Genomic DNA, 24,263 nt, shown 5'->3' with positions numbered 1-24,263 from the left:
TGGTCAAAGAATCAAGTTCATGATTCTTCTAATTAGCATTGCAAATAAAGAATCAGATATACCACATATATGCATGTACATAGGGTACATCCATAGTAATTTAATTCCTTTCAAATGATAAACGTCATTTTAATTAACCAGTGATTACTGATTGAGTTTCCTGTATCTCTCTGGCTGGTGGCTAAAACCAAACCAAACCAACAAACCTTAATCTCTAATAGAAAATTCTTCTATCTTTGCAAAGACTTAATATGAAAAAATGGAGCTTCTGGATGCCTGCCTAAGGCATGATTTGCAATGGGAACACTTCCTATTACCCAGTAGGTTACTGAGGGTTTCCTCAGCTCAGGACAACACGTAAACCTTTTTCTCTGTCAAACAAAGTTACATTCTGATGAACAGAGATCTTATGTTTTGAAGCCGCTTTGAAAACTGAAAATCTGAAATCAGATAGCATTTTGTCTTCAGTGTAGATTTGGTTCATTGTGGCTTCAAATCTCTTATGATGAGTAATTTATCTTAGAACATCTCTTATTGTAAATGACATACATGTGAGATACATGCATGTACAGTATCAATTATTGATAATGGTGGGAACATCAATATACCTGAATAATTTAAAATACACTCAAGACATCTGAAACTTACTGTAAGATTTACCATAGAAATCCAACTGACTATTAATTGGGCATGACATCCTTAGGGTAGACAGTATTAAACATTCCAATCTAGGTATGAGAAATAACTCTTGTGGACTACTATGACACACAACAAATTTCTGAATTTGTTCTTAGTTCTGAATATCATCTAACAGATGCGTTTAGGGCACTTAGTGTAAACGGTACCAAGTGAGAGATGAAGTTCATTAAATAATCTACAGGATGATGATCAGCGTGGGCCTATAAACCCTGTGGTAAGTCATCACTCTGCTGCTTAATACATGTGGATGCCTTAAGTCATCTCAACCTTTCCCTGAAATCTCTAGTTGGCACACATTGTGAGCATGAAATTAATTTGGCACTTGTCTATAGACACAGATGAAGCATTTGTGAAACATCTAGTTACATTTCATGCTCCTACAAAATGAATAACCAGTTTTCTTTCAATTGCTCATTTGGAATGAAACCTGATTTAGACATGAAGTCAGAAAAACCTGGATAGATGAAGACTGGCTGATTTTTCTCCTGCCTCCCTCCCAACTTCCACTCTTGTCGTTGAGAGCTGTCACGCAGGCTTAGGCTGAAAGCTTATTTGTGTGTTCTTGGCAGACTTTCAGATTAGCTGTATCCAAATCTAGCTTTTGAATAGCTCAGTCACCAGAATTCAAAAGTCCTCTATTTATTAGGGTAGTTTTCCTAGGAGAATTGAGAAATAGACTGTCTAGTTATTCTAAACTTATTCTTTAGTTTATCTAAGCAACTGGGTGAAAATGTCTTCCGATGCATGCTTCTAATTTTTCAGTTGTTTGCCATCATGTTTTATCACGTTTTCAGTCAGATATAGGGGCATAAGGTGGTAAGAGATTTACGAGCCAAGTATCCTTCTTTAAAATAACACATGTCATACCTTCAATATACATCTTAAAATATCAGCCCTGGAACATCTGAATTACTTTCAGTTTTTAAATAAAAGAGGCTCTTGAAATTATTTGTCCTCCAGAAAAATAATACTATACTCTGAAAATAATACTAAAATAGAAAAAAAAATAATACTAAAATACAAAGGACTCATGTGGAGATCATTTTGAGGTAGTTCTGAGCCTTAGTATTATTCTGTACAAATATGCAACTATTCTTAAATTGAGTAGCGATTTTTGTTCTTACAAGCATGTAGAGTTTTCTTCTAGTAATTATACTGCAAGATTTTTTTTCATGTTGCTATCCTGGGCCCCTAAAACAAATACATGAATTTTGTTTGAGATTTTCAGTCTTGCCATATCAAAATTTCTTTTAATACATTAGGACAATAGTTCCTGAAGGAAAATATTTAAAGTTGGCAATAGTATATATACCATTCACATAATTCAACGCTTTTTAACTTTTATTCCCTTACATAAAATGGCTAAAGGTTTTCATTATATTTTGAATAGAGCCCATATACATGAAATCAATACAAAATTCCAAAAGGGCTGTAAATGAAAAAGAGTCAAGTTAAATAGGTCTGCTCTGTGCTGATGGCAGAAAATGTAATAATAGATCTTTCTTTGACATGCTGGCTTTCAGCGTCAAAAGGTAGCTTTTAATTAATTTTTTTTATCTTTTTTCCAGTTTCCAATATTTTTCCAATTATTTAGGAAATAATTGACATACATCACTCAGCTTAAGATATACAGCATGACGACTGATTTACATATACTGCAAAATGATTACCACGGTAGCTTCAGTTAACATCCATCATCTCGTACAGATAAAATAAAAAGGAAAAAAAAAATCTTCTTCACTATAATTCTTAGGATTTACTCTCTTAACAACTTTCCTATATGTATATCATACAGCAATTTTAACTATGGTTACCACGTTGTACATTATATCCTTAGTACTTTTTTATCTTACATCTGAAAGCTGGTACCTCTTGACTGCCTTCCTCCAATTCCTCGTCTCACTGCTCCCTCCCCCAACCTCTCATAACCATAAATCTGATGTCTTTTTCTGAGTTTGGTGTTTGTGTAGGCTCCACAGATAAGTGAGATGATGCAGTATTTGTCTTTCTCTCTCGGATTTATTTCACTTAGCATAATGCCTTCAAGTTTCATCCATATTGTAGCAAATGGTAGGATTTCCTTGTTTTTAATGGCTGAATAGTCTTCATTATATACACATATATTGAAACTTCTTTATCCATTCATCCATCAGTGGACATTTATGTTGTGTCCAGGTCTTGGCTGCTGTAAATAATACTGCTAGGAACACTGAGATGCAGTTATCTTATGGAGTTAGTGTTTTTGTTTCCCTTGGATATATTCCCCAAAGTAGGAATATATGGTAGCTCATATGGTAGTTCTATTTTTGATTTTTTGAGGAACCTCCATACTGTTTTCCATAGTAGCTGTACTAATTTACATTCCCCAAAACAGTGCCCAAGGGTTCTCTTTTCTCCACATCCTCACTAGCATTTGTTATCTCTGTTTTGTTAATGCCCATTCTACAAACTTGAGGTGATATCTCACGTGGTTTAATTTGCATTTTAATTATTTTGAATGTCCACTGTAGACATGTTGCCAACAGAGATGGTTTAGGGCAATTCCCAACACAGACTCCAAAACTATTTTATAATAATCCCCCAGGAAAAGAAAGACAATGAAAGTAAATGATTCAAACCTTTCAGAGTCCTGAAGAGGATAGGATCGGAGAGGGGCCCCACTCCTTTTGCATTTCGTGCTTGGATTCGAAAGTAATACATCGTGTCGAGGTTGAGATCCATGATTTGATGAGTAAGCCGATCACCACTAATCGTTTCCATAACCCAGTCATCAATTGGTATGTTCTTGTCCAAGGTATAAAACAAGATGTAAGCTGCATAAATAAATGAATGAAACTTTATTTAGTGCGTTGATTACATGCTATACCTCTACTTCCAAACATTCATTTTCCCAAATATAATTTGCAATGAGTACTATATATACACAATTTATAAACTACAGTATTCGGTTTGGCAAGTAATGATTTTTTTTAAATTGCAAAGACTGGAAAGTAATTGCTGCAATGTACAAAATCTGAAAATGGAACGAGATATTGGAAATAAACATATCTGCCATATTTTAAAAATGTGAGGTTTCTGCTGCCTATAAATCCTGATTATTAGTTTGCTCTAATATGTAAGCGTGATGAAAAATGGAAAACATAGATAACAAGTCAGTATAATTTGTATTATACCCAATTATGAAAACAAGTAATGTTTATTTTGGCTGGTGTTTAAATAATAAAAATATACTGAAAAGTATAAAATTCCCTACCTATTTAAAGTATTATAAAAATAAATGATCAAAGATGATTTTTGTAATGGCTCTATTGTGAGGTTTGCATGGGTACTGCTGCTCTCCATTCATAGATGATGAATTATCTATTGATGATGATGATAATAGGATGACCCAAGCTAGGTGATGAAAGGGCCAGGATAATATCCTCTACTACCATACTAAACATCCAACACTATTTCCCCTAGTCCATCCTACCTCGACTAAAAGAAAAAAAGAGGAAAAAGTATTTCTGGGCAACTATAGGTTATCTAGCTGATACTGCAAATATTGATAATCCATCATTTGGTAGTATCATTTACCCTCTGTATTAGGGGATATGTTACTTGAATGCTAGTAGTTTTCAGTAGTGATCATCTAATAGGTACCTCCCAAAATCAAGGTCTCCTATAAAATATTCATATTTGAATATTATCTTTAGCCAATACGTAAGCTGGCTTTTATTTTAAAGCACTACATCATCACTTTTTATTACAGTAACAGGTGAGTGTAATATAAACTGTAAAAGAACTCACTGTAGGTGTCTCTGTTATTTGAATGTGGAGCCAGGCTCCATTTCTGTCAAAATTCTGTGACAGTATCTCCATCAGATAGGCCACAGGTGCCCCTAGGTCTACTCTCACACACCAAATACAGTCTTTGTCAATTAAGTACAAGCAAGCTTGCATTTTTAAATACAACTATCTTCCTTTGATTCACTTACTGCTTCCTTTTAAGTCCCACCTGTCCCATGTGGACTGGGGACCTTCACACATAGACTTTTCAATGGTCATGTCACAGGTCTCTCTGACTCAGAGTCACTTCCCTCCCCAAGTAACCATGCACACTGCGTACATCTCAGCACAAACCCTTACTCAAGGAGGAGTGGTCTCCATACTACGCTTACCCCTACTTCCGTCTTACTCCTCACCCCACCCCACCACCTTTCCTCACTTTCTCTATCCAGTTCCCATCCATCAAGGTCCAGCTTAAGCTACATCTAACATATGAAACCTTCCTCTACAGCGAGCTCTCCTTTCTGTAAACTTTGTAACACACTGCCATAAACTGTAAGAGCAATGATATGATTCTGTGTCATTTGTCACTTAATCCCATGGTGATTTATAGAATCATGCCTGGGTTTGGGGGTGTGTTTTTAGACAATGAACATTTAGTTCATAATCCCTCACAATTCTGTGGCATTAAGCAGTGCTGCAAACTCCCACACCTGGAAGTCCGTTTCTCTTAAATTCCAATCAGCGCCGAGAACCTGCACCTCTTCTGCTTTGGCTCTCACCTTTCCCTGAGTTTGCTGTTTTCCAAATCGGCCCAATCAGAAGAACTACCTGGGGACTAGGCACAGGCGACAACACAGACCCCAGGAAAGGGCATTTAGACTTAACAAGTGTGGCACACAAGTCTTCGACAGTCTCCCAATTATCCCTGCCTCCTGGTAGCATAATCTTCTCCATCTGAGGGTAGATGGGATTCCAGTCTTGCTTTTAACCAACAGAATATAGCAAATGTGGTGGGCTGTCACTTCCATGGTTATGTTATGTAAGATTGTAACATATAACTGCTGTCTTGCTAGCACTCTACAGATTCTCTCCTTTGTTAGTTTTGATGAAGTAAGTTTCCAGATGGAGAAGACCAAGTGACAAGGAACCAAGGCTGGGCTTTGATCAACACTCAGTAAGGAACTGAATCTTGCCAACAGGTACATTAGCTTGGAAGCAAATATTTCCCCAGTTAATCCTCAAATGAGAAATCAATCCTAAGCTAACACCTTGACTGTTGCTTTGTAAGAGCCCCTAAATCTGATTTCTCAGCTGAACTGTACTTGGATTCCTGACCCACAGAAACAGTGAGCTGGCAAATGTGTGTGGTTTGAATCAGCTAAATTTGCGGTGATATATTTACACAGCAACAGGTAACACGACAGGTTAATGGTAACCCCAGTCATCTGCACCCCAGATGGTTTCTGTGTTCAGGTCAAGTCAGGAATCGCTGCTGTGGTTGATTACGTGAACGCTGCATCCTTTGTGGTATTTGCTTGAGATGCTGATGTTGCAGATATGAATGTCTTCAGATGTAGAGAGATGAGGGTAGAAGACCCAGAAAAAGGAGTCTGCAAAATTTGTGAAGGCTGTATGGCTCCTCCCTCTGGTTAACACCAAAACTGGAAGACTATAATTCAAAAAGGATTCTGAAATATTACTGGATGAAGAAGTTGTTTCTGACCCAAGGATGTCTATTCATTTATAACTCAGCTGCCATGATCAACATAAATAAAATCTCCTAATATTCTTTGAGTCAGAGAAGTTTATATTCTTACCCAAAGAACCACACTTACTGAATAGAAGACCTTGGCACTGGGAAATTTTTTTTAGCTTTTATTATGTACATGTCTTATCTCTTCAAAGGAATGAAAACATTCCTTTAGTTCAGGAGTTCTATCTTATATTACTTTCTATTCTTCAAAAAAAAAAACACCTAATAAAATTGTCTTCACATAATGGGTATTAAAACTCACATATTTAATAAAATCACTTAGCCTGTAAGTATATAACTTTTAAATTCACGACATTTAATGAAACTGTTAAACTTTTCATGGGCTGTTGTAAAGGCATGATGAATCTGGGAGTTTGGGTAACTGTGCTCCCATCCAAGTCAGCTACACTTATTGCTGATTTTCTTCATTTACCAAATGAGAATATAATGTTTGCCTTCACTGTCAATTTTTCTGTGTGAAGAGTATTCAATTAAGCATTGAAAAATGAAGGTTCAGGCATCAGGTATGTAAAGTTGAACGTGCAAGCATTAGTTCTGACTCCAAATTGTATTTGAGCAATTTCTTGAAATTTATGAAAAAGCCTGTCATTGGTTGTAAATCTGAGAACTGAGAAGGAGAACAGAAACAAACTATCATTCAAAACTTTAAAATTTGGCCTTAGAGAAACCACACAGCTTCATCTGAATGTGTGAGTTTGTCGTGTTTTGAGGCCATTTGATATGTTACTGAGGCTTTTGCTTTATAGATTTCCATATAACCACACAGGCTGGAACACACTCATTGGTTTCTCACGACCTTTGTGTATCTGTATGCTCTTCCCTCTCTGTCCAAATCTCTGTCATTCTCCATCCTTTGCTCTTACAGTTTTTCCACTTCATTCTTCTCTCTTACCCAACATACTGGCCAAATAATGAAGCATTCTGTTCTGTCATAGATTTATCAGTTTACCTCGGCACTCCCACATCAGAACACCACTTGTCTCAATACACATATAAAATGTAGCAGCGTACATCTTTCATTTTGATTCTACTCATACAAACAGGTAGTTGTAATTCCAGAAGCAAACTGTCAGGAAGTTTCCAATCCCAACTCTCCTGGAACTGGTAAGTACTGGGAAGACCAAGATATATGACATGGCCTCTCCCAGCAAGGAAGTTAGCCTAGTGTGGTCAAAAGTCACAGACTTGGATTCCGAGACCTGACCTCAAGTCATAATCCCATACAAGTTTTCCAACCGTGAGCAACTTGCTTAATCTAAGAATGTCTCAATTTTCTTACCCAACAAGAAGTTGCTGTGATAGAATGCATTTTAAGCACTTAACATATCTGAGTATTTCTATTACATTATCTTCTATGTGGTAACTGCTTAGTAAATGCTATGGCTAATATTTATTTATTTTACTTAAAAAATATCTCATTTGGAAGCTGAAACTTCAGCTTCAAGGCAAACAGTGTATTTACTATCAATTCAATGATTATCCTGCTCAGTAAATATTTATTAATTCCTCCTAAGTGCCAAGAATATTGTTACTGGGGAGAAAGCATTGAGCAAAATATGAAACCTGTTCTTCTGGAGCTTTCAGCCCTTAGATTTTAAGCATTCAGATTAGCATTAAGATATTCTTTCGTGATAATATGGAAAAAGGAATGTAAAGAAAGAAGTCAAGATGAGTAAGTTTTTAATTGTTGTAACTGGGGGAAGTGTAGAGTCTTCGAAAAGATGAGAGTAAGAATATTTAGACCTACAATTCCAGTATGAGTATCCAGTTGGGTTCAAAGTCCCAAGGGGTTTTCAGATCCCTATTCTGAGTATAACAGTGCATTATCTGGCCAGTTGTGGTGGTGATAAGCAAAAAAATATAAGGAAGAATGGGAGTGAGGGGGAGTGGGGAGGAGAAGGAAGTGCCAGTCAGACAGACAAGTGGAAATGCACACTGTGAGGTATGATGCATGTACTCAGAACTCCTTGGGTGGAAATACAGATTGCAGAGACATGAATGCATATTCCCTGCAGTCCTGGCTAAGGAATATATACTTCTCCAGAGAAAGTAAACAAGGGACTAAAAAGATCTGCATTCTGGGAAGTTACACTTAGGGAACAGGTGGAATAAATGTCTGTTAATGAGACCACAGCCTGGAGATGGGAAGAAAAGTGGTCAGGCGATTTTACAAAATCCCAAAGAAAAGAGAATTTCAAGGAAGAGGAACTAGATCAGAGTATAAAGAGTGCATCACCTCAGTCATTAGATGGTATGGATAAGGAAACAACCTCTGAAGAGCCGCCTCCCTGTCTATATGTTGGTCCCTGATGCTAAGTAATGTTGGATGCTACGTCTCCTCAGATCAATGCTTCACAAATCTAATTGTACATTAAAGTCACTTGGGGAGCTTTTAAAAAAATACCACGCTCAGTCCCTCCTCAGACAAATTAAATCATAAATCAGTTGAGCATCACTGGCTTGGACCAGTTGAATACTAATAAGAAGAGCAAAACATGGTGGTACTTCTTGGTGATCTGACTACGCGAGTGTTATTTTCCCCACAAGGCCCTTGACGCTCCATTTCAAAACAGAATAATAGGAGTATATGATCAGAATGCCAAGCATATAGTAAGTGCTTAATTAGTTTGAACCATTTTCTTCTGAAAAATGTCAGTCTAAATTCTTAAGATGCCAGTTTATGGTCGACAAATTTAGGCACTGGAATTATCTGGATCTGTCCCCTTTGTCCTCTTTTTTTGCTTAATCTTTTTGAAATACACATACACACTTATAAATTTATTTATTTTTATAAATTGCTGATCTGAGTTCTGTGCAGAGCACATTTGTGAAATCTTGTCCTAGAATGGATTTCAAATGGGAGTAACAATCACTCACTCGTTTTCAGTGCTCACTGGGCATCAGGTGCTTTTCTCAGTACTTCATTACAGCAATTCTACAAAAGAGGTTCTAACTTCCAAAGTAAGAGTCGGGAGGTGGAATAACATCAGGCATCTCCCTCAGAAGCTTGGGTTTTTGACCACCCTACGCCACTGCCACGTACATGCAGGGACTTAGGGAAAGAAGGAGATACAACGGTAGGACGGGAGCACACCCCTTCACGTGGGCACACACATGTCCTGCCATAATGGAACTCACACTTTCCTTTGTAATCTCGTAAGAAACTGAGGGTAGAAAATCTGGGCCCTCTGCCTAATGGTCTGGTAGTTTGAGTATTTTATCACTCTATTTTTTGGAAGTAATTTGAATGAAAGAATCAAAATATGCCAGAAACAGAAGTTGTTTTAAGGGTTCTTAGTGTTTGCTCCAAGTTGAACAGAGTCAAAGTATCTCAACTTCATGATCAAAACTTGGTTTTAATAAATGAACTTTAAAGATGAAAGCATATTTACTCCCATACTTTTCCTATTCCACTGTGAGAGAAAGGATTTTTTTCATAGTGAGAACTACTGAAATACAACTCTAAATAAAGTATGAGGACATGGTTTCTTATATATGCACTATGAGTTCGGCACACAGAATTTTACTGCTCAGATTAATTTGCATTTCTTTCCATCAAAAAGCGGAATTAAGCTTTTTTTCAGATTTGAAAACACATTGCATTGTTTACATCAACTATTTGATGAGATTTATTTAAACAAGAGTGGAGAATTGGGTAGTTTATGACTTATTTTATCCTTTATCCCCCCCAATTTTTTTTTCATAAGAACCTGTTTTTATTTAGATAACTTGTATTCTATTCTATTTTTTCTTCTTAAATTTATTATCTGTTGATTTACCGTTTGCTTATAAATAACTCTTTATAACATAATAAAAGTCATCCTGAAAACAATTTAAAAAAAACCTATAAAAGCACCAAAAAAAAAGAACCAATGAAAACAGATCATAATACTGGGGAGGCAGGGAAAGAAAATCAGAATAAGCCAGCCTTAGTTTTAAAAAGGCTGGCATAGTACAAGTGAGTATGTAAGATTTGGGAGAGATTTTTACCTCCCTCTTCATTTTTCATAGGTATCAGCTCAAATGGAAATTCTGTTTGCTATTACACTAAGAGCAATTTCCGTGAGAAAACAAGTCTTCCACTTAAATTTAAATCACATTTGGAATTTTCACATTATCTTTTCATTTTGTAAAATTCAAAAAGTAACTCCCATGAAGTAAGGATGTCATCTGAACTGTAATTTCCATGCTTATCTCTGCATCACAGAATGACTGACTGACCCTGTTAATTTATAATAGTGCTATCCACACTTGGTCTCAGAAAGAAGAAACAGGAGTGACTCACACATGTGCCTAACCCAATGGTTCAAGTTAATTAGACTATAATGTACACATTTTTAGTTATACAATATTTTTCATAATAATTATATGCTATGGAGACATCTATTAAAAGCCTAAAGTGATCATTTAAATGCAAAATCTCTGATAGAACTCCATTATATTTTTCATACTAAATTAACATTATAGGCTTCTAATGGATGCTTTAATTAGGCATTGATGTTATCAGCAATATTTGGCAAAATAAAATCTGTCACTGTGAAATATTCATTAAGTCCAATTTCTGTCCTTCAATATTAAGTGTTTTCCAGACCTTAGGATTTAAGTAAGTAGCTAAAAGCTACATGAGACACTAAAAACCCTCAGACAAACCTCCTCCCCCTGGTTCCATACAGAAATACATGGTCATTAAGTGTCTTTTGTATTTGATAATTGCCAAACAACCAGCCTCTTTTTAGTCATCTGTGCTCAGAGGCATTCCATTAGAAGGTTGTCCTAATGCTCCACAGAATGAAAAACAAAAGATCTGTACTAATTGAAATACACATCTTTCAGGAAGCAACACCAATGAAATGTGCTTGTGTGCAGACTTGTAGGCGCCATTAGAAGAATTTCAAGGTCAGCGAGGGGCAAGAAGAGACAATCAGAAAGGGTCAGGAGTCAGCTGAGATGCTGGGACAGAAAACTGAATACATAAAAGGCAGGAGCAGTGCGCAGGAGGGAAGCAATCACAGGCCAAGCAGAGCAACGCAGGGAAGGGAGCTGAGACGCCTACCGGTAATTTTCCCATTGGCTTCCAAGGGAGGCTGCCAGCTCACAATGACAGTGCGAGGCTTCCCTTCTCGAGTAATGACTGTCAGATCCTTGGGAGCAGAGGTCGGGGCTGTGAGATGAAACAGAGACATGGCCTTGTCATTGGACGTGAAAGAAAACAGACATTTATGGGACTTCCAATCATGATGTGGACACTCGGAATCTACCATGCAGTGTTATCAGGCTTATTTTACCATGGACAGTTGATTTCAGGCATTTGGATTAAATAGGCAAACAAACAAAAATACAGAAATTAATGTTTCTCCATGGAAGTTAATTGGATTTCAAAGGTGTGAATATAGAGAGGAGAGTAAGATCTGTGTGATTTTAGAGAAGAAAAGTGTGTAACGGGTCTTTTCAAAGGAGTGCCACGCTAAAAATGTAAGAACCGCTAAAAGAACGAAGAAACGCACAGGTACTTAGTGAGATTGATGGCTACATGTCTCCAAGGGACAAAATTCTGTTACAACTGTAGGACTTATAGATGAAAAATCACCTAATTCTACTTTTCCTTAACAGCCGGAAAAAAAAAAAAGGAATTTAAATGCAAGCCAAAACATCTTGCTTAAGTAACATACTAATTATCTCCTAACAAAAGGCAAAAAATACTTGAAATTAGAAAAGATAAGGAATCTGTGAGGGTCTTAGTATCCACCTGCCATGGAGTAAGGTTGCAATAAACCCTGTCTTGTTTAGACCTACTTTTCCCACATACTGTTTAAGAGGAACATAATTGGTCACCCTCAAAATATGCCTCTTTGGCATAATATTGATCTTAGGCTGATTATTTTTAAGAAAGAGCAGACAAAGAAGTTCTGAAAACTGAGTAGAAATTACCCTTTTATAAAAAAGAAATTTATGTTTATAAGGGTGTCTCTCTCTCTCTCTGTACCAGGAAGAGAAAGATGACAAAATCTCTAGAATTTTCTTACCAGTGGAGAAGGCAGAGACTTAAATGTATATCACAGTCATACCCTTGTGGACTGTGATTTGCCTGAAAACTTCCCATTCCTGGATCCTCACCCCACAGCATCTTTTGCCTTTAGCTGAAGATAGTATTTAAAATGATGGTTTGGGCCCTTTTAGGGAATTATTGTTTTCCTGGGTATCTCCCATGTATATAGAAGGTATATATATGATCAAGCTTCTGTTTTTCTCCTGTTAATCTTTTATTACAGGGGGTTCAGCCCAGAACCTGGAAGGGTAAAAGAAAAATAAATTTTCTTCTCCTCTATTCTGCTCAACAAAATTTTAATTATACTATAAAGATGGCAGCAAACTGGCCAAGCCAGTCCAGTATCTTTCAGGCTTTCCTTGACCTGCTTTCTTACTCTCTATGCATTGAAGTCCAGCTAGTTTTCCTTCTAGGTGGCTCACGATGCCCAAGTCCACTATCCATCATCGTTTTCAGTTACTCTAAATTTGACACAGGCAATTTTGCAGGACATATATAAGTTCTGCGGTTGGGTTCTGGAGGAATTTCCTGATCTCTGCACAAAGGTGCTTGTGCATTATAAGAGAGGTACAACGAGGTCTGAATTCTGAATTCCATCTTGACTCTTAAAATACTCTTTGGTCTTCTGTTGAATGTTCAGGGCAGAATCTGAGTGTTATCAACACTCTATTTCCAGCTTCTCTTCCCGAATAGAATTCCAAATAGAGGGACACCAAACATTCCCATCTATCATACCATTTTATTTCCAACACCCTGATTCTCAAAGTCACTAGGATTCCAGGTTTAACCAAAGCTGCAACTAATTGTGATATCCTGACAAAGTACTTAATATATTCTTTTCTTTTTTTTTTTAAAGAGGGGGCACAGGATGAGATGGAAGAAGGCAACACAGCAGAAAAGGGAGGAGGAGGAGAAAAAAAGGTCTAATGTAGTTGGCCTCTGAGACTGTATATTAAGCTATAGTTTAATACACACTTTTTAATGAAAAGAGAACAAGAATATCCTTGCAAAAACCAAAGATCTATAATAGAAAAACACTGAAGAGACAATGTTATCTTAGAAGGATTATTCTTGTAAAAAGCTCATTCAAGATATTTTCTAAGCCACAGATAGGAAGGTAATATATAGCCACAAACTGGCTTAGATTATTATAACAAACATAGGAAGAAATTATCCAATTTTGGAAGTAATGAAAGATCTGTCTTTTTAACTAGTGGGAATAATCTTTTTTTTAAATGTGTTCAAATTAAAATTGATGCTTATTTAGAAAACAAATGATGATGATTAGACTGCTTCACTGAATCTAGACTGAGATTCAAAAAAAAATATAAAATGACTCCAATTTTAGATAGCAAAATAATTCACTGAAGAATTGGTTATTTTTCAAAAAAAAAAAAAAACCCACACAAAAGACAACCTAACAACTAATCTATTTTAGGTGCTGCACAAATTTTTCTTTTTCCTCAAGCCACATAACTGTTGGCGAATAGAGATGCTGGTATTGCAATCAACAGCTTAGATGTTTAGGATTATCATATGAACTGTACACTGTTCCCTCATATTTGGAAAATTGCCCTAACAACTTCAATGATCCCCTAAGTCAAGTACAAGATCTCTGGTCTGCTCTTCTCCAATCTCGTGGGTTTTCCTGAAATAATCTTTTATAAATTCTTAACCATCCTCTTTGAATTAAGTGTGGATAAATAAAAATGAATAATAATACCAGGCCCTGTAGGATTTATCCTCTTATTTTCTTACACAGCCTCGTTTCCCCTTGCTGTCCATGAATATCATGCTCCAGTCACCCTGAACCATTCATAAGTGTCTCTTAAAAACATCCTTTAGATACTTGCTTGTGTAGTTTTATTTATACATGGTACTCCTTTCCTTTGAAAGGCCCTGGAACGGGTACCTGATGATCCACCCAGCCACTGCTCAAGCATTATTTCATTTGCGAAACCTTCCCTGATTTCTCCAGACAGCATTTGTAGTTGGATCTATTTGCTCTGATTCCAACTTGCCCAAAATTCTATGACTGTATTTTCCTGTTACTTCAAGATTGTTTCTAAAATATCTTTCTTATGTATTAGATTATAATTCTCTCAAAGATATAGACTGTATTCTCTTTATCTTTTCTACTAAGTCCTCCTATCTCAGGATCTGACAGTCAAAATGTACCTTACTGGAAACCAGTAATTAATATCTCAGACAACTGGACATGGCACCACCCTCTACTTTGTTTCTCAAATGACTTTTTCCATGCTTCACTTTCTTTGTTAGGTGTACGAGTGGAAGGTAACATTCAAGATTTAGAAGATTTCCAACCATGGAAACTGTATTCAGCATTTGTTTTGGGACTGCTCAACATCCCATCCCTTCCTCTTCATTTAGAGTAACACTTGGCTCCTTTTTCCTTTGGGAGCAAGCTCTCCTCTGTCACATGAACTGGGCAGCAACAACAAATAGGACTTTCATGACCTTCAACTCACTCTCTTTAGCTACATTACTCTCTTTTCTAGGAAACTGAATGTTATACAAGAAAGGAAAACACATGGAGTCAAACCACTGTGATTGTAACATCTTGAAAGGAGAGTCCGATAGTTTCTCATCTCTAAAGCCTGGGAATACTGCTGGCTCTTGTTCCTTTCCAACACTTCATTATTTCAGGTGTCCTTCCAACCATTTTTATTTTACTTAAGTTAACTAGAGTTCAAGAATTTGTCAGCTGCTATTACTTTTATCATGAGCAATTTCAGCACAAGTGCATAACAATGCAGACCCCTATAGTCTTGATATTACTATAGAATTAGAAGCAAACTCTAGAGTTATTTCATGCACGTCATTTCCTTCTCACACTTATAAAATCTGCAGACACTTGTGAATTACTTCTTGCTCCTCACCATCACCCAGGGATCTTATCCACATGCTATTTACACCTCTGTCCAGATCATTACCTGTTTTGACAATTGCCCTTCCTACTAACCACATCTCTAAAAGTTAATATCTTTTGTCAGCAATGGGTCTCACCATTGACGTCCCTACAAGGGTAGGCAGTTGATGAGAAATCAACTGGGAGTATTTATCAAGCCAGGTGTCAGTGTGCATTTATGTTTATGACATGGAAAAACTGAATGAATTTCCTTGCTTTCAAGAGGAAATTACTACTCCTTCTCTTTACTCAGAGAAGACCAAATGTCTTACTGGTTTATATTTAACTCCTTTCATTTCCTTTTAAATAAAAAGAAAGATCAGGGCCTTTATTCTCCCCATAGTACATAACTCATTCAGCTTACCCTGCTCTCCCTAAGAAGCTATGAACACTAGCATCCAGGGCACAATCCTAAGAGAAAGAACTGATGTATTAATAAATAAATAAATAAATAAATTAATTAAAAGAATTAAGGTAATAATTTAATATGTAAACATGTAAACTAGAAGAAGAGGATGTTGAAATTAAATCAAACAACCTAGAAAACTTCCTATAGAAAGAAATATCCACAAAATTGCAAAAATATTCGCAATGAACTCTCTGAGTTAAGGTAGTAGCCTGAAATAAAAATTAGAACTGTGGGACAGTTCTAGTGGGAAAAAAAATTCAACTTTTACACAGATAAAAATTTTATTGGCATATTTAAAAAAAATCTGGAAATGTGTGGTATCGTTTACCCCCAAATATTATACAATGCCGTGAAAGCAATCAAAAAGCATGTTAAATCCTATTTTCTTCAGATGTTGGATTTCTGTGAACTATAAATGCCAAGTGCACTGCATGCCTACTAAGGTTATAAACTCAACATTTATGACCCGTAGTAAATGTGACTGGTAAAATTTACAGCAGATTGCATTTACTCTAGATTTGAGCTATTTCCAAATGCATGAAAGTTTTCCATTGTTATTTCCACCCAGAAAACTCTTCCCCAGCCACCGGAGGTTATTCAGAATAAGCATCCAGGAGACAGTAGTTGTAATGCGATGTTCCATTCTGTATCTAATTTCTTTCCAAAAAAGTAAATACCTCTTGCATCTACTGATCAAAGACACAGATGCTTTGGACAGAGTAAGATATCTTTCCTTACATGTACTGAAAAGAAGATTTATGTATTATCTCCTAAATTAATGTCCAGAGTAAAATCAGATTACTTAGTCCACTGGGGACTCTTTTCTTCTTATCTAGAGTGGAGAGGATAAGTTAGGTATAAAAGTGCTGTGAACTACAAAGTATAAAATATCCTATGTAAGACAAAGTGTGATTTAGACATCGCAGTGCACACCTGTTCCGAGGAACCTAGGAAACACCATTACCAAATATCAAGAGTAGAAATTTTGTTCTTCACCTACCTGCTTCATACGTGGTGGCATGCGCAGTCATGCTCCATGTGCTTGACCTTCTGTTTTTTGTCACCATGACCGAGAACTCATACATGGTGTTTGGTTTGAGGCCTGTTGCTGTGTAGCTAAGAGATGTTGTGTCTTCTGACTAAACCAGTGGGAAAGAAGAAAAGAGAAAAAAAAAATGAACTCTATCAACCTGGTAAATCAAGACACACAAGAAGACTATCAAAAGCCAACAAAAAGGGAACTGATTTCCAAACAGCGAAGGCCTAGGACACAACACTGACTTTATTTCCTTTCTGTAACCAGTTTACACTGGCCAATTGTACATCTAAAACATAATCGATAAAACCAGGTGTTATGCTGTTCAAAGGGGCAGAGAGCTGATAAATTTTCCCAAGTGAGGCAATAACCATGGAGACAGGACCAATTCCGCTTTCTTTTGTCAGTTCCATTTTTAAGGTTATCTGCACTGACTTTAACTTCAATTTATTTCTAATAATCAGAATTGTTTTTTTTCAGAGGGTTTAATATTATATATTTTATAAAGACTGTTATGACTATTTTCCAGTGGTAATAAAATTAATTTTTAGAGTTCCACTGAGCATGAGTTTTTTAAAAAAGGTTTTATGATACAAACTTCTAGTGATTCCAGAATCTGTATAGCTGTTATAAAGAAAAGGGGCAAAAACAATATTGTGTCCTGTGGTTTTATTTCTTTGTGCACAGGTCACGTTAAATACACATTGAAGTATGGTCACTGGAGCAGTTGATCAGGAAGAGAACAAATCGGATAATCATTAAAAGATTACATTAGTGTTAGGATTCTTTGTCTTTTAAACAACAGGTTAAGGATATTTTAGTAGAAATTATCTGTCTTTATTGCTTACTCAAAAGATCAAAATGGTAATAAAGAAAAAAAAACAGGTTAAAGTGTATTTTCCATATGATCCGGCAAATTTAAAACTATTTATGATTCATAAATATCAAGTTATGCTTGTTATTTAGATCTTGATCTTTTTCCAAAGTTAAATTTTTACTTTTCAATTTGTTACATTTTCTTATATATCTGTATCTAGAAAATTAAAGCTTTTTGTCCCCACCTGTGTCATACCTCCGTCTCCTCCCTTGGCTACTCTGGTGTGGTATATCTTTTTTATTCTATTATGAATCCTTCTTAGATTATAGCTATGAAAATCCTACATTTCATTAGAAAACCAAATAAATATTTAACTGTACTAATAACATTTCGATGATGTGCCCATCCGTCCTATTAAAGTGATGACCTCATAAACATTTATCAGAAGCTCTTCTTAAAAATAGCTGTAAAAATGTCTGCCCTAAATTAATGTAAAAATACTCTGTAGGCTCAGTAAGATGGAATGCCATCAAATACAACGTGAAACAGGCAGCCAGTATCTGGCATGCTGATATATAGCTTCCAACCTCGCCTGCCTTTCCTATCACGAACCTCTTAGAAACAGAACTAAGGGGAGAAAGATTCCAACCAGGAGGAAAGGATCATACTCTGATACAACGAATCTCTTCTAGCATAGACACAAGTGGCATTTGGAAGACAGCTAAGCAGTATTGTCCTCATCTGTATTCTTGAATGACACACTTGCCTTTTATAAATACCATGGATTCACTGAGTTTTCTCAGGAACAGGATGCAAGGTTACTTTCTCTAATAAATCATTAGCCTAGAAGCACTTTGGAAAATCATGGCTATTTGTGTGTGTGTGTGTGTGTGTGTGTGTGTGTGTGTGTGTGTGTGTGTTGTGTGTGTGTGTGTGTGAGAGAGACAGGGAGAGAGAGAACGTGAGCAGAATACCATCCCAGGTACTACCTCGCTGAACCTCAGTTTCTTCCTCTATAAAATGGAAATAACCATAACACAGACCTGATAGTGCTACTTAAAGTGTGAAATAAGCCAAGGAAAACATAGTGTCTGGCTCAGAGTAAGTGTTAAATAAATGTGAGCTACAATATTTCATGCATTGTCTAATGTGATACATAGGCATTATATATGTGTGAGATATATATATGCACACACCCATATATACATATATGGCATTTTAGGCATGCGATAAATTCTCTATTGAGTTGTAAGCATCTTGAGGGCTGGCTGAGACTAAGTCTTGCACAACTTTGTGTCTCCTGTAATAACCATGTTATATATGGTAAGCACTGGACAGTAGTAAATGAATGCATTTTGAATGGAGATCCATAGAAAACATCAAGTGATTCATCACTTGAGAAGAAAATAAATTATAGGACATTTCTTCATTTGATAAGGCAAGTCAATATAGAGTTTTGGACAATCAAAATAGGAATGTCTGGATGATGGCTTGAGGTAGGACGTGGGAAGAGGCCTGGAAAATGCCATCAGGTCATCTGAGTTCCAGCTCTAGCTTCGTGGGGAATTTTTGACAAGTTATACAATCTACCTAAGTCTTCATGAAGATCGCTATGTGCATACTTAGCTATGAAGAATCTTACTCATTCTTCTTACAGTAGGTACAAATATCCCAACCGTATAGATGAGAAAAATGAGGTTGAACAAGTTAAGTGATGTGACAGGCTCTAGCCAAGCCAACTCTTGGGCCCCAGTCATTTGACTCCATGTATGACTTCTCCCTCTGTGTCTTGTGGATGCTCTGCCCAGCTTATAAAGCTGTAGTGGGCAATGCAAGGAAGTAACATTTATGACAGTGGTTTGAAAAGTTCCAAATGCAAAACCAAAGCATTCTATTGCTATATTTGTAAAATTTAAGTTCATTATATGTCTTTGTAGTAGACTGGATACATTCCATGTTTATCCTCACTCTCCAACTTACCCAACTCTTCCTCTCTAACCCTTCTTCTCAGGGTGTGGGTGTAGAGCGTGCATGTGTGAGAAGGGGGATGGAATGTAAGTCACTGAATGTCTTAGGTCAGGGAAGATGTTGGGGAGAGAAACAGTTAAAATATTTTTTTCTATTCTCAAACTTCAATTCGTGAGAAATCAGCCTCTCCTGACAGAGGATGGTTTGGGGTTGAGTCTCACTTTGTAGGCATTCTTTGTGAGTCTCAAGAATCCTTTGTCTGTTCTATTAACTATTCAGCTGAAATAATCTGCCTCCAGAAATTTTGGAATTCAAACCATTCTGCAGAGAACAATCATTGTCCTTCAGGACGTTTCACATACTGGCAAGATACCCATGGCTGTTCTGTGTAATGAATGCGTCTACAAAGTACAGCAATTATGAGCATAACATTTTTAAAGTGGTCTTTTAAAAGTAAACTTAGAATTGGGTAATCTCTATATAAAGACTTTTTTTTAATGCTCTCATATGGTTCATTGGTTGCCTTATCTGATAATGTTGTCTTTACAGTTCTGCTGAGTCTTAAATCTAATACTGAAAGGAGATGGATAGGATGCTTACAACGTATCTCCTATCAACAGTACTATTTGGACTTGCTTGAAGAGTTTTTCCAAACACCTGACTTGCAGAGCAGCAGAACCAAAGAAAACTGCTTTTTAAATGGTCTCAACTAAAAACTGATACATGATGAAATGTGAATTTTATGCCACTTAACGGTGGAATGAGACTAAAAGCAGATCCAGAATGGCTAGAGGGAAAAAGAGGCAGACTTACAAAATTATTGGTGGGGTTCTGCTTTAACTCCAGGGTCTTTGGAGGCAGGAAATTCCCAAAGGGTATTTTAATCCCCCACATCACCACTGGCTCAAGGCTGGCTTCAGCAAGACGGCCGTTTAGTGGAAATAAGGTTGGATAAAGTATTAGGAGATTCAGATTCTCCCTGAGAGCTACCCTGGTCGAGCGGTAAAGAGAAAAGGAGTATGAAGACTCTGGGAGCCAGGGCTGAACCACTGGCTCCTTTGTTGTTGGTAACATCTATGCTCTTTCTTCCTTCCAGCTTTATTGAGAGATAACTGACATACAGCACCGTGTAAGTTTAAGGTGTACAGCATAACGATTTGACTTACATACAGCACAAAATGATTACCAGAACAAGTTCAGTCATCTAAACCATCATCTCATATGGATACAAAGTTAAATAGAAAAAAACTTCTTCCTTGAGATGAGAACTCCCAGGATTTATATTCTTAGCATTCATATATGACATACCTCAGTGTTAATTATATTCATCATGTTGTATGATGAATACACATCCTTAGTATTTATTTTATAACTGGAAACTTGTACCTTTTGACTGCCTTTATCCAATTCTCCTTCCTCCCAGCGAATTCTCCCTCTCGCCCTTTACAGTTTTATTTTTAAAGCTACTTTCTTCATCTCAAATCATCATCTTGTGAAGCTTTATATTTTAAATGTGTTTTCATATATTACCTCACTTGAATAAGTTATGAAATCTCTGAAGCACATGTGTAGAGCTGAGAGTATTATGTACATATTCCAAAATTATAAATAGTAATGTTAAGTATACAAAGTAACAACAACTAAGCCACATTAAACTGCCTCTATGATCTAGCGCAGTTCCAGGTATATGGCAGGTGCTTAATAATTACTCAGTGATCTCATTGTAGTCTACATTTGTGTACTGTTTATATACACTAACATGTGGCAGGCTTAGGAGGTAACGGAATTGTCCCAGCATACAAATAACTATTTGTTGGAGTTTCTGAGCTGAGGCTGATAGAGATTTGAAAGCAGAAATGACAGTGCCTCAAATGTGTATCTCTAAGGAGCTCTTGGGTGGGGGGGTTGTGAGCTAACTCAGTAACAGGACTGGAAAAAGGGAACTTGTTTAATTTGTATCAGTTAAAGGAGAGTGTGTGTTGAGAATATTATTTACTACATGCGGCTCAAACTACATGTTTTGAGGCTAAACAAGAAAATAGATGCTAGTGGCTTAGAGTGTTTTCATCATCTAAGGATGGTTTAAAATTTTCAAGTTATGCATTCCCATTCATATTCACTGTAAGATGGGTCTCTGTAACATTAATAGGGTTGCCTTTGGCATAAATCTAGATTCCAAACGAAAAGAAAAACACCAAAATCTATCCAAGAAATTAATATGGAGCCCTGCTATTTTCAAAAGAAAATGACATTCCCTTGTACAGAATCAAATTATTTATACAAACCCAGCATCTGGCAGAATTCAAATATTTTGTAGCTCTTGACATTTTTCTATCTTGCCTTAGAATTGTTTCCTAAGACATGATAATTCCATGCTAATTTTAAAAACTAAGTTATTTAAGTGTTTTGTTTTCCATTTCATGTCACTGCAGCAAAATGACTCAGGACAGTCCAGAAAGCATTGAAAATAATGTATTAAAACAGACAACAGTTTAAGTTTCATACTATCAATGAGAACTTCACCTTGTATTTCGCATTTGCAGAAAAGCTGGTCCTCCACCGGACAGTGTAAAGTCGCACTTCGGACGTTTTTTGGTTCTTAGGGACAGAGTTGTCTGCCCAGCTGACCCTCACGGCATCGTGGGTAAGAGCCACAGCCTGTACACCTACTGGTGGGAGCATGGGGGTGGAGACATCTGGGACCGAGGTGGGGAAATCATCAAGCAAAGGATAATAATCAACTGGGTCAGTGGGATCTGGGTTCAAAAAACCCGCCAAATGAAACAAACAAATAAATACATAAATAAAAGAGTTAAAAAAATAAACATCAGTGGTCACACATCACAATGAGTTAAATGCATGGCAATAATGATGAAAGGGAACATGAGAAGAACAGAAAAAAATACAATTAATTCAATCGGAAAACTCAGTAGAAACACTACTGCTATATTACAAAAATAACTGACTAGTTTCTGTACTTTACTCGTTTCCTTAGAGTGAAATTCGTGTATCAGTTTGGCTGTCATTTCTAGTTCTATATTTTAAAAGTCCAGTTTTTCCTCAGAATGTTGCACATTGCTTCTTACAAGATCGAGTATAGAATTTATCAGTTTTATAACTCGACAGATAACTTAACAAAATACAAAGAAGTATCTGGTTTATTTCCTCCTGCAAAGGAAATAAAGGTCTACCTAATACCTATTTTGTTATTTTTTTTCTTCCTCCTTCTCTAACTGGATTTGGTTTCCCTAGCGCTTTTATTATTGCTTAGATTCTCCCTGCATAAATACTGTTTAGGCAAGAAACAAATGATGAAAACCAAAGGGCCCTGAGGTCTACAGCCATCTGTCTACAGCTATGATTGCCCAAAACCAGAATGACCAAGTCCACGCTCCACATGGTTCCATGATGTGATAGGCTTCATATAGCACGTGGTATGGTTAGACTGAAATTCTTCAAGAAAGTGTAGAAGTGTCCGTTTTACCCACATTCTCACAGAGTAATTAAATTCTCTATGGCATTTCTATATTCTACATTCCTTCTTCTAAAATTGTAAGTTCCACGGAAAGACTTCATATTAGTGGGTGGGGAGGCAGACCTGAACCAGCTTAGCTACAGACTGATGAGATCTGCGCTGAGGTACACACACGGTTTGATCCAGAACACAAGCAGAATCTGCACGAAGATGTGTGTGGTTTCAAAAAGTTCTCTAGAAAAATCTTGCCCTTGTTCTCATGCTGGGGATATCAGAGTCAGGGCAGCTTATTCGGTGGCCCTTGTAGGAGTCGAAATGTAAGCCTTTTCTTTATTACCCAAGAATTTTCCTTTAAATCATGTAATATGTGTCTCACTACCAAAAAAAAAAAGACAAGATGAGCTCTTAGGCTGGGCATTTGATGACATCTGGGCAGACAAGACCTACTATAATGCAGAATATTTGAAGCAGGGAACAGACAGAGCTTACAGTTTTAAATATAGTGTTGTGGCTACTGGCTGATTGTGATGATGCCTTCACTTTGTTCACTGAGTTTTAAATGTCTACCCCCTACTCATGACTCTGTTTTCCAATGAATTATTTAGTCGTTTACTGGGCTGTGGTCTTTGGAGCTAAATCAGAAAACAAAAACAAAACAAAAGGGAAGACCAAAAAAAAAAAAAGTAGAAAGAGAGAGAAAGAAAAATGTGTGTTTAAAATTTAATGACAGAGCCCAGGCTTTTCATATTTCCTTTGATGTGTCTTTTTATTAAGGGCTCCTTTAAACCCGAATGGATTCATGAAATGATGAGGGGGAGCTGAAGATACTGCAGCCTCCAGGAGGCTCCCTGTCAGTCATCAGGCTGCTGCATCCATGGAAAGTGTTTACGCCAAACTAAACCAGATGCCGCCTCCCTTTCCTTAGTTCTAGTCTTAGCTGACTGACCGAGAAGAGCGTTATACGCGGGAGGACCCCTCTAAATGACAAACTCCTTTTGAACCAACCTATATTCATGTTACCCTAATTGTTGTTTCTTTGCTTCATCTAGTTTTGCTGATAAATCTCTATTAACATTGTCGTCTTTCACGGGTACCATGTGTAAGACTTTGAAAAGTAGTGATAGTATTTCAAGAAATGATAATGCCCCAGTCCTGCTGCTTCTGGATTTTAGAGCAGCATGTCTTTCATGACTTGTTGAGTTTCTCAGAGTCTCAGTTCCAGAATGCATCCCTAAATTGCAAGTCATGCTGCCTGTTGTTATATCTCTATGAACTTATGTAATTCAAAAATGCCTACCTTGGCCAAGTTTTTCTTGTTTATTTTAGGGACTTTTTTTCA

General features: G+C 36.8%; 1 protein-coding gene across 3 annotated transcripts in view; it reads right to left on the bottom strand.

The window, feature by feature from the left end:
• Nucleotides 1-24,263, bottom strand: part of DCC (DCC netrin 1 receptor) — a 985,342-nt gene that overhangs the window by 98,489 nt on the left and 862,590 nt on the right. For 2 of the 3 annotated variants that reach the window (XM_045521525.2, XM_074355181.1), the window contains exons 17-20: nt 21,973-22,145; nt 16,629-16,767; nt 11,298-11,405; nt 3,318-3,512 (exon numbers count right to left, since the gene is read on the bottom strand). In XM_045521525.2, coding sequence (XP_045377481.2) covers nt 3,318-3,512; nt 11,298-11,405; nt 16,629-16,767; nt 21,973-22,145 — 615 coding nt within the window. Of the gene's footprint in view, nt 1-3,317; nt 3,513-11,297; nt 11,406-16,628; nt 16,768-21,972; nt 22,206-24,263 lie in introns of all 3 variants that reach the window. The other variant, XM_010961349.3, reaches the window with a different exon arrangement.

The sequence above is a fragment of the Camelus bactrianus genome, chromosome 30 (genome assembly GCF_048773025.1).
Source record: "Camelus bactrianus isolate YW-2024 breed Bactrian camel chromosome 30, ASM4877302v1, whole genome shotgun sequence".
Taxonomy (NCBI): domain Eukaryota; kingdom Metazoa; phylum Chordata; class Mammalia; order Artiodactyla; family Camelidae; genus Camelus; species Camelus bactrianus.
The sequence above is the reverse complement of the archived record's forward strand: the minus strand, read 5'-3'. Positions and strand labels throughout refer to the sequence as shown.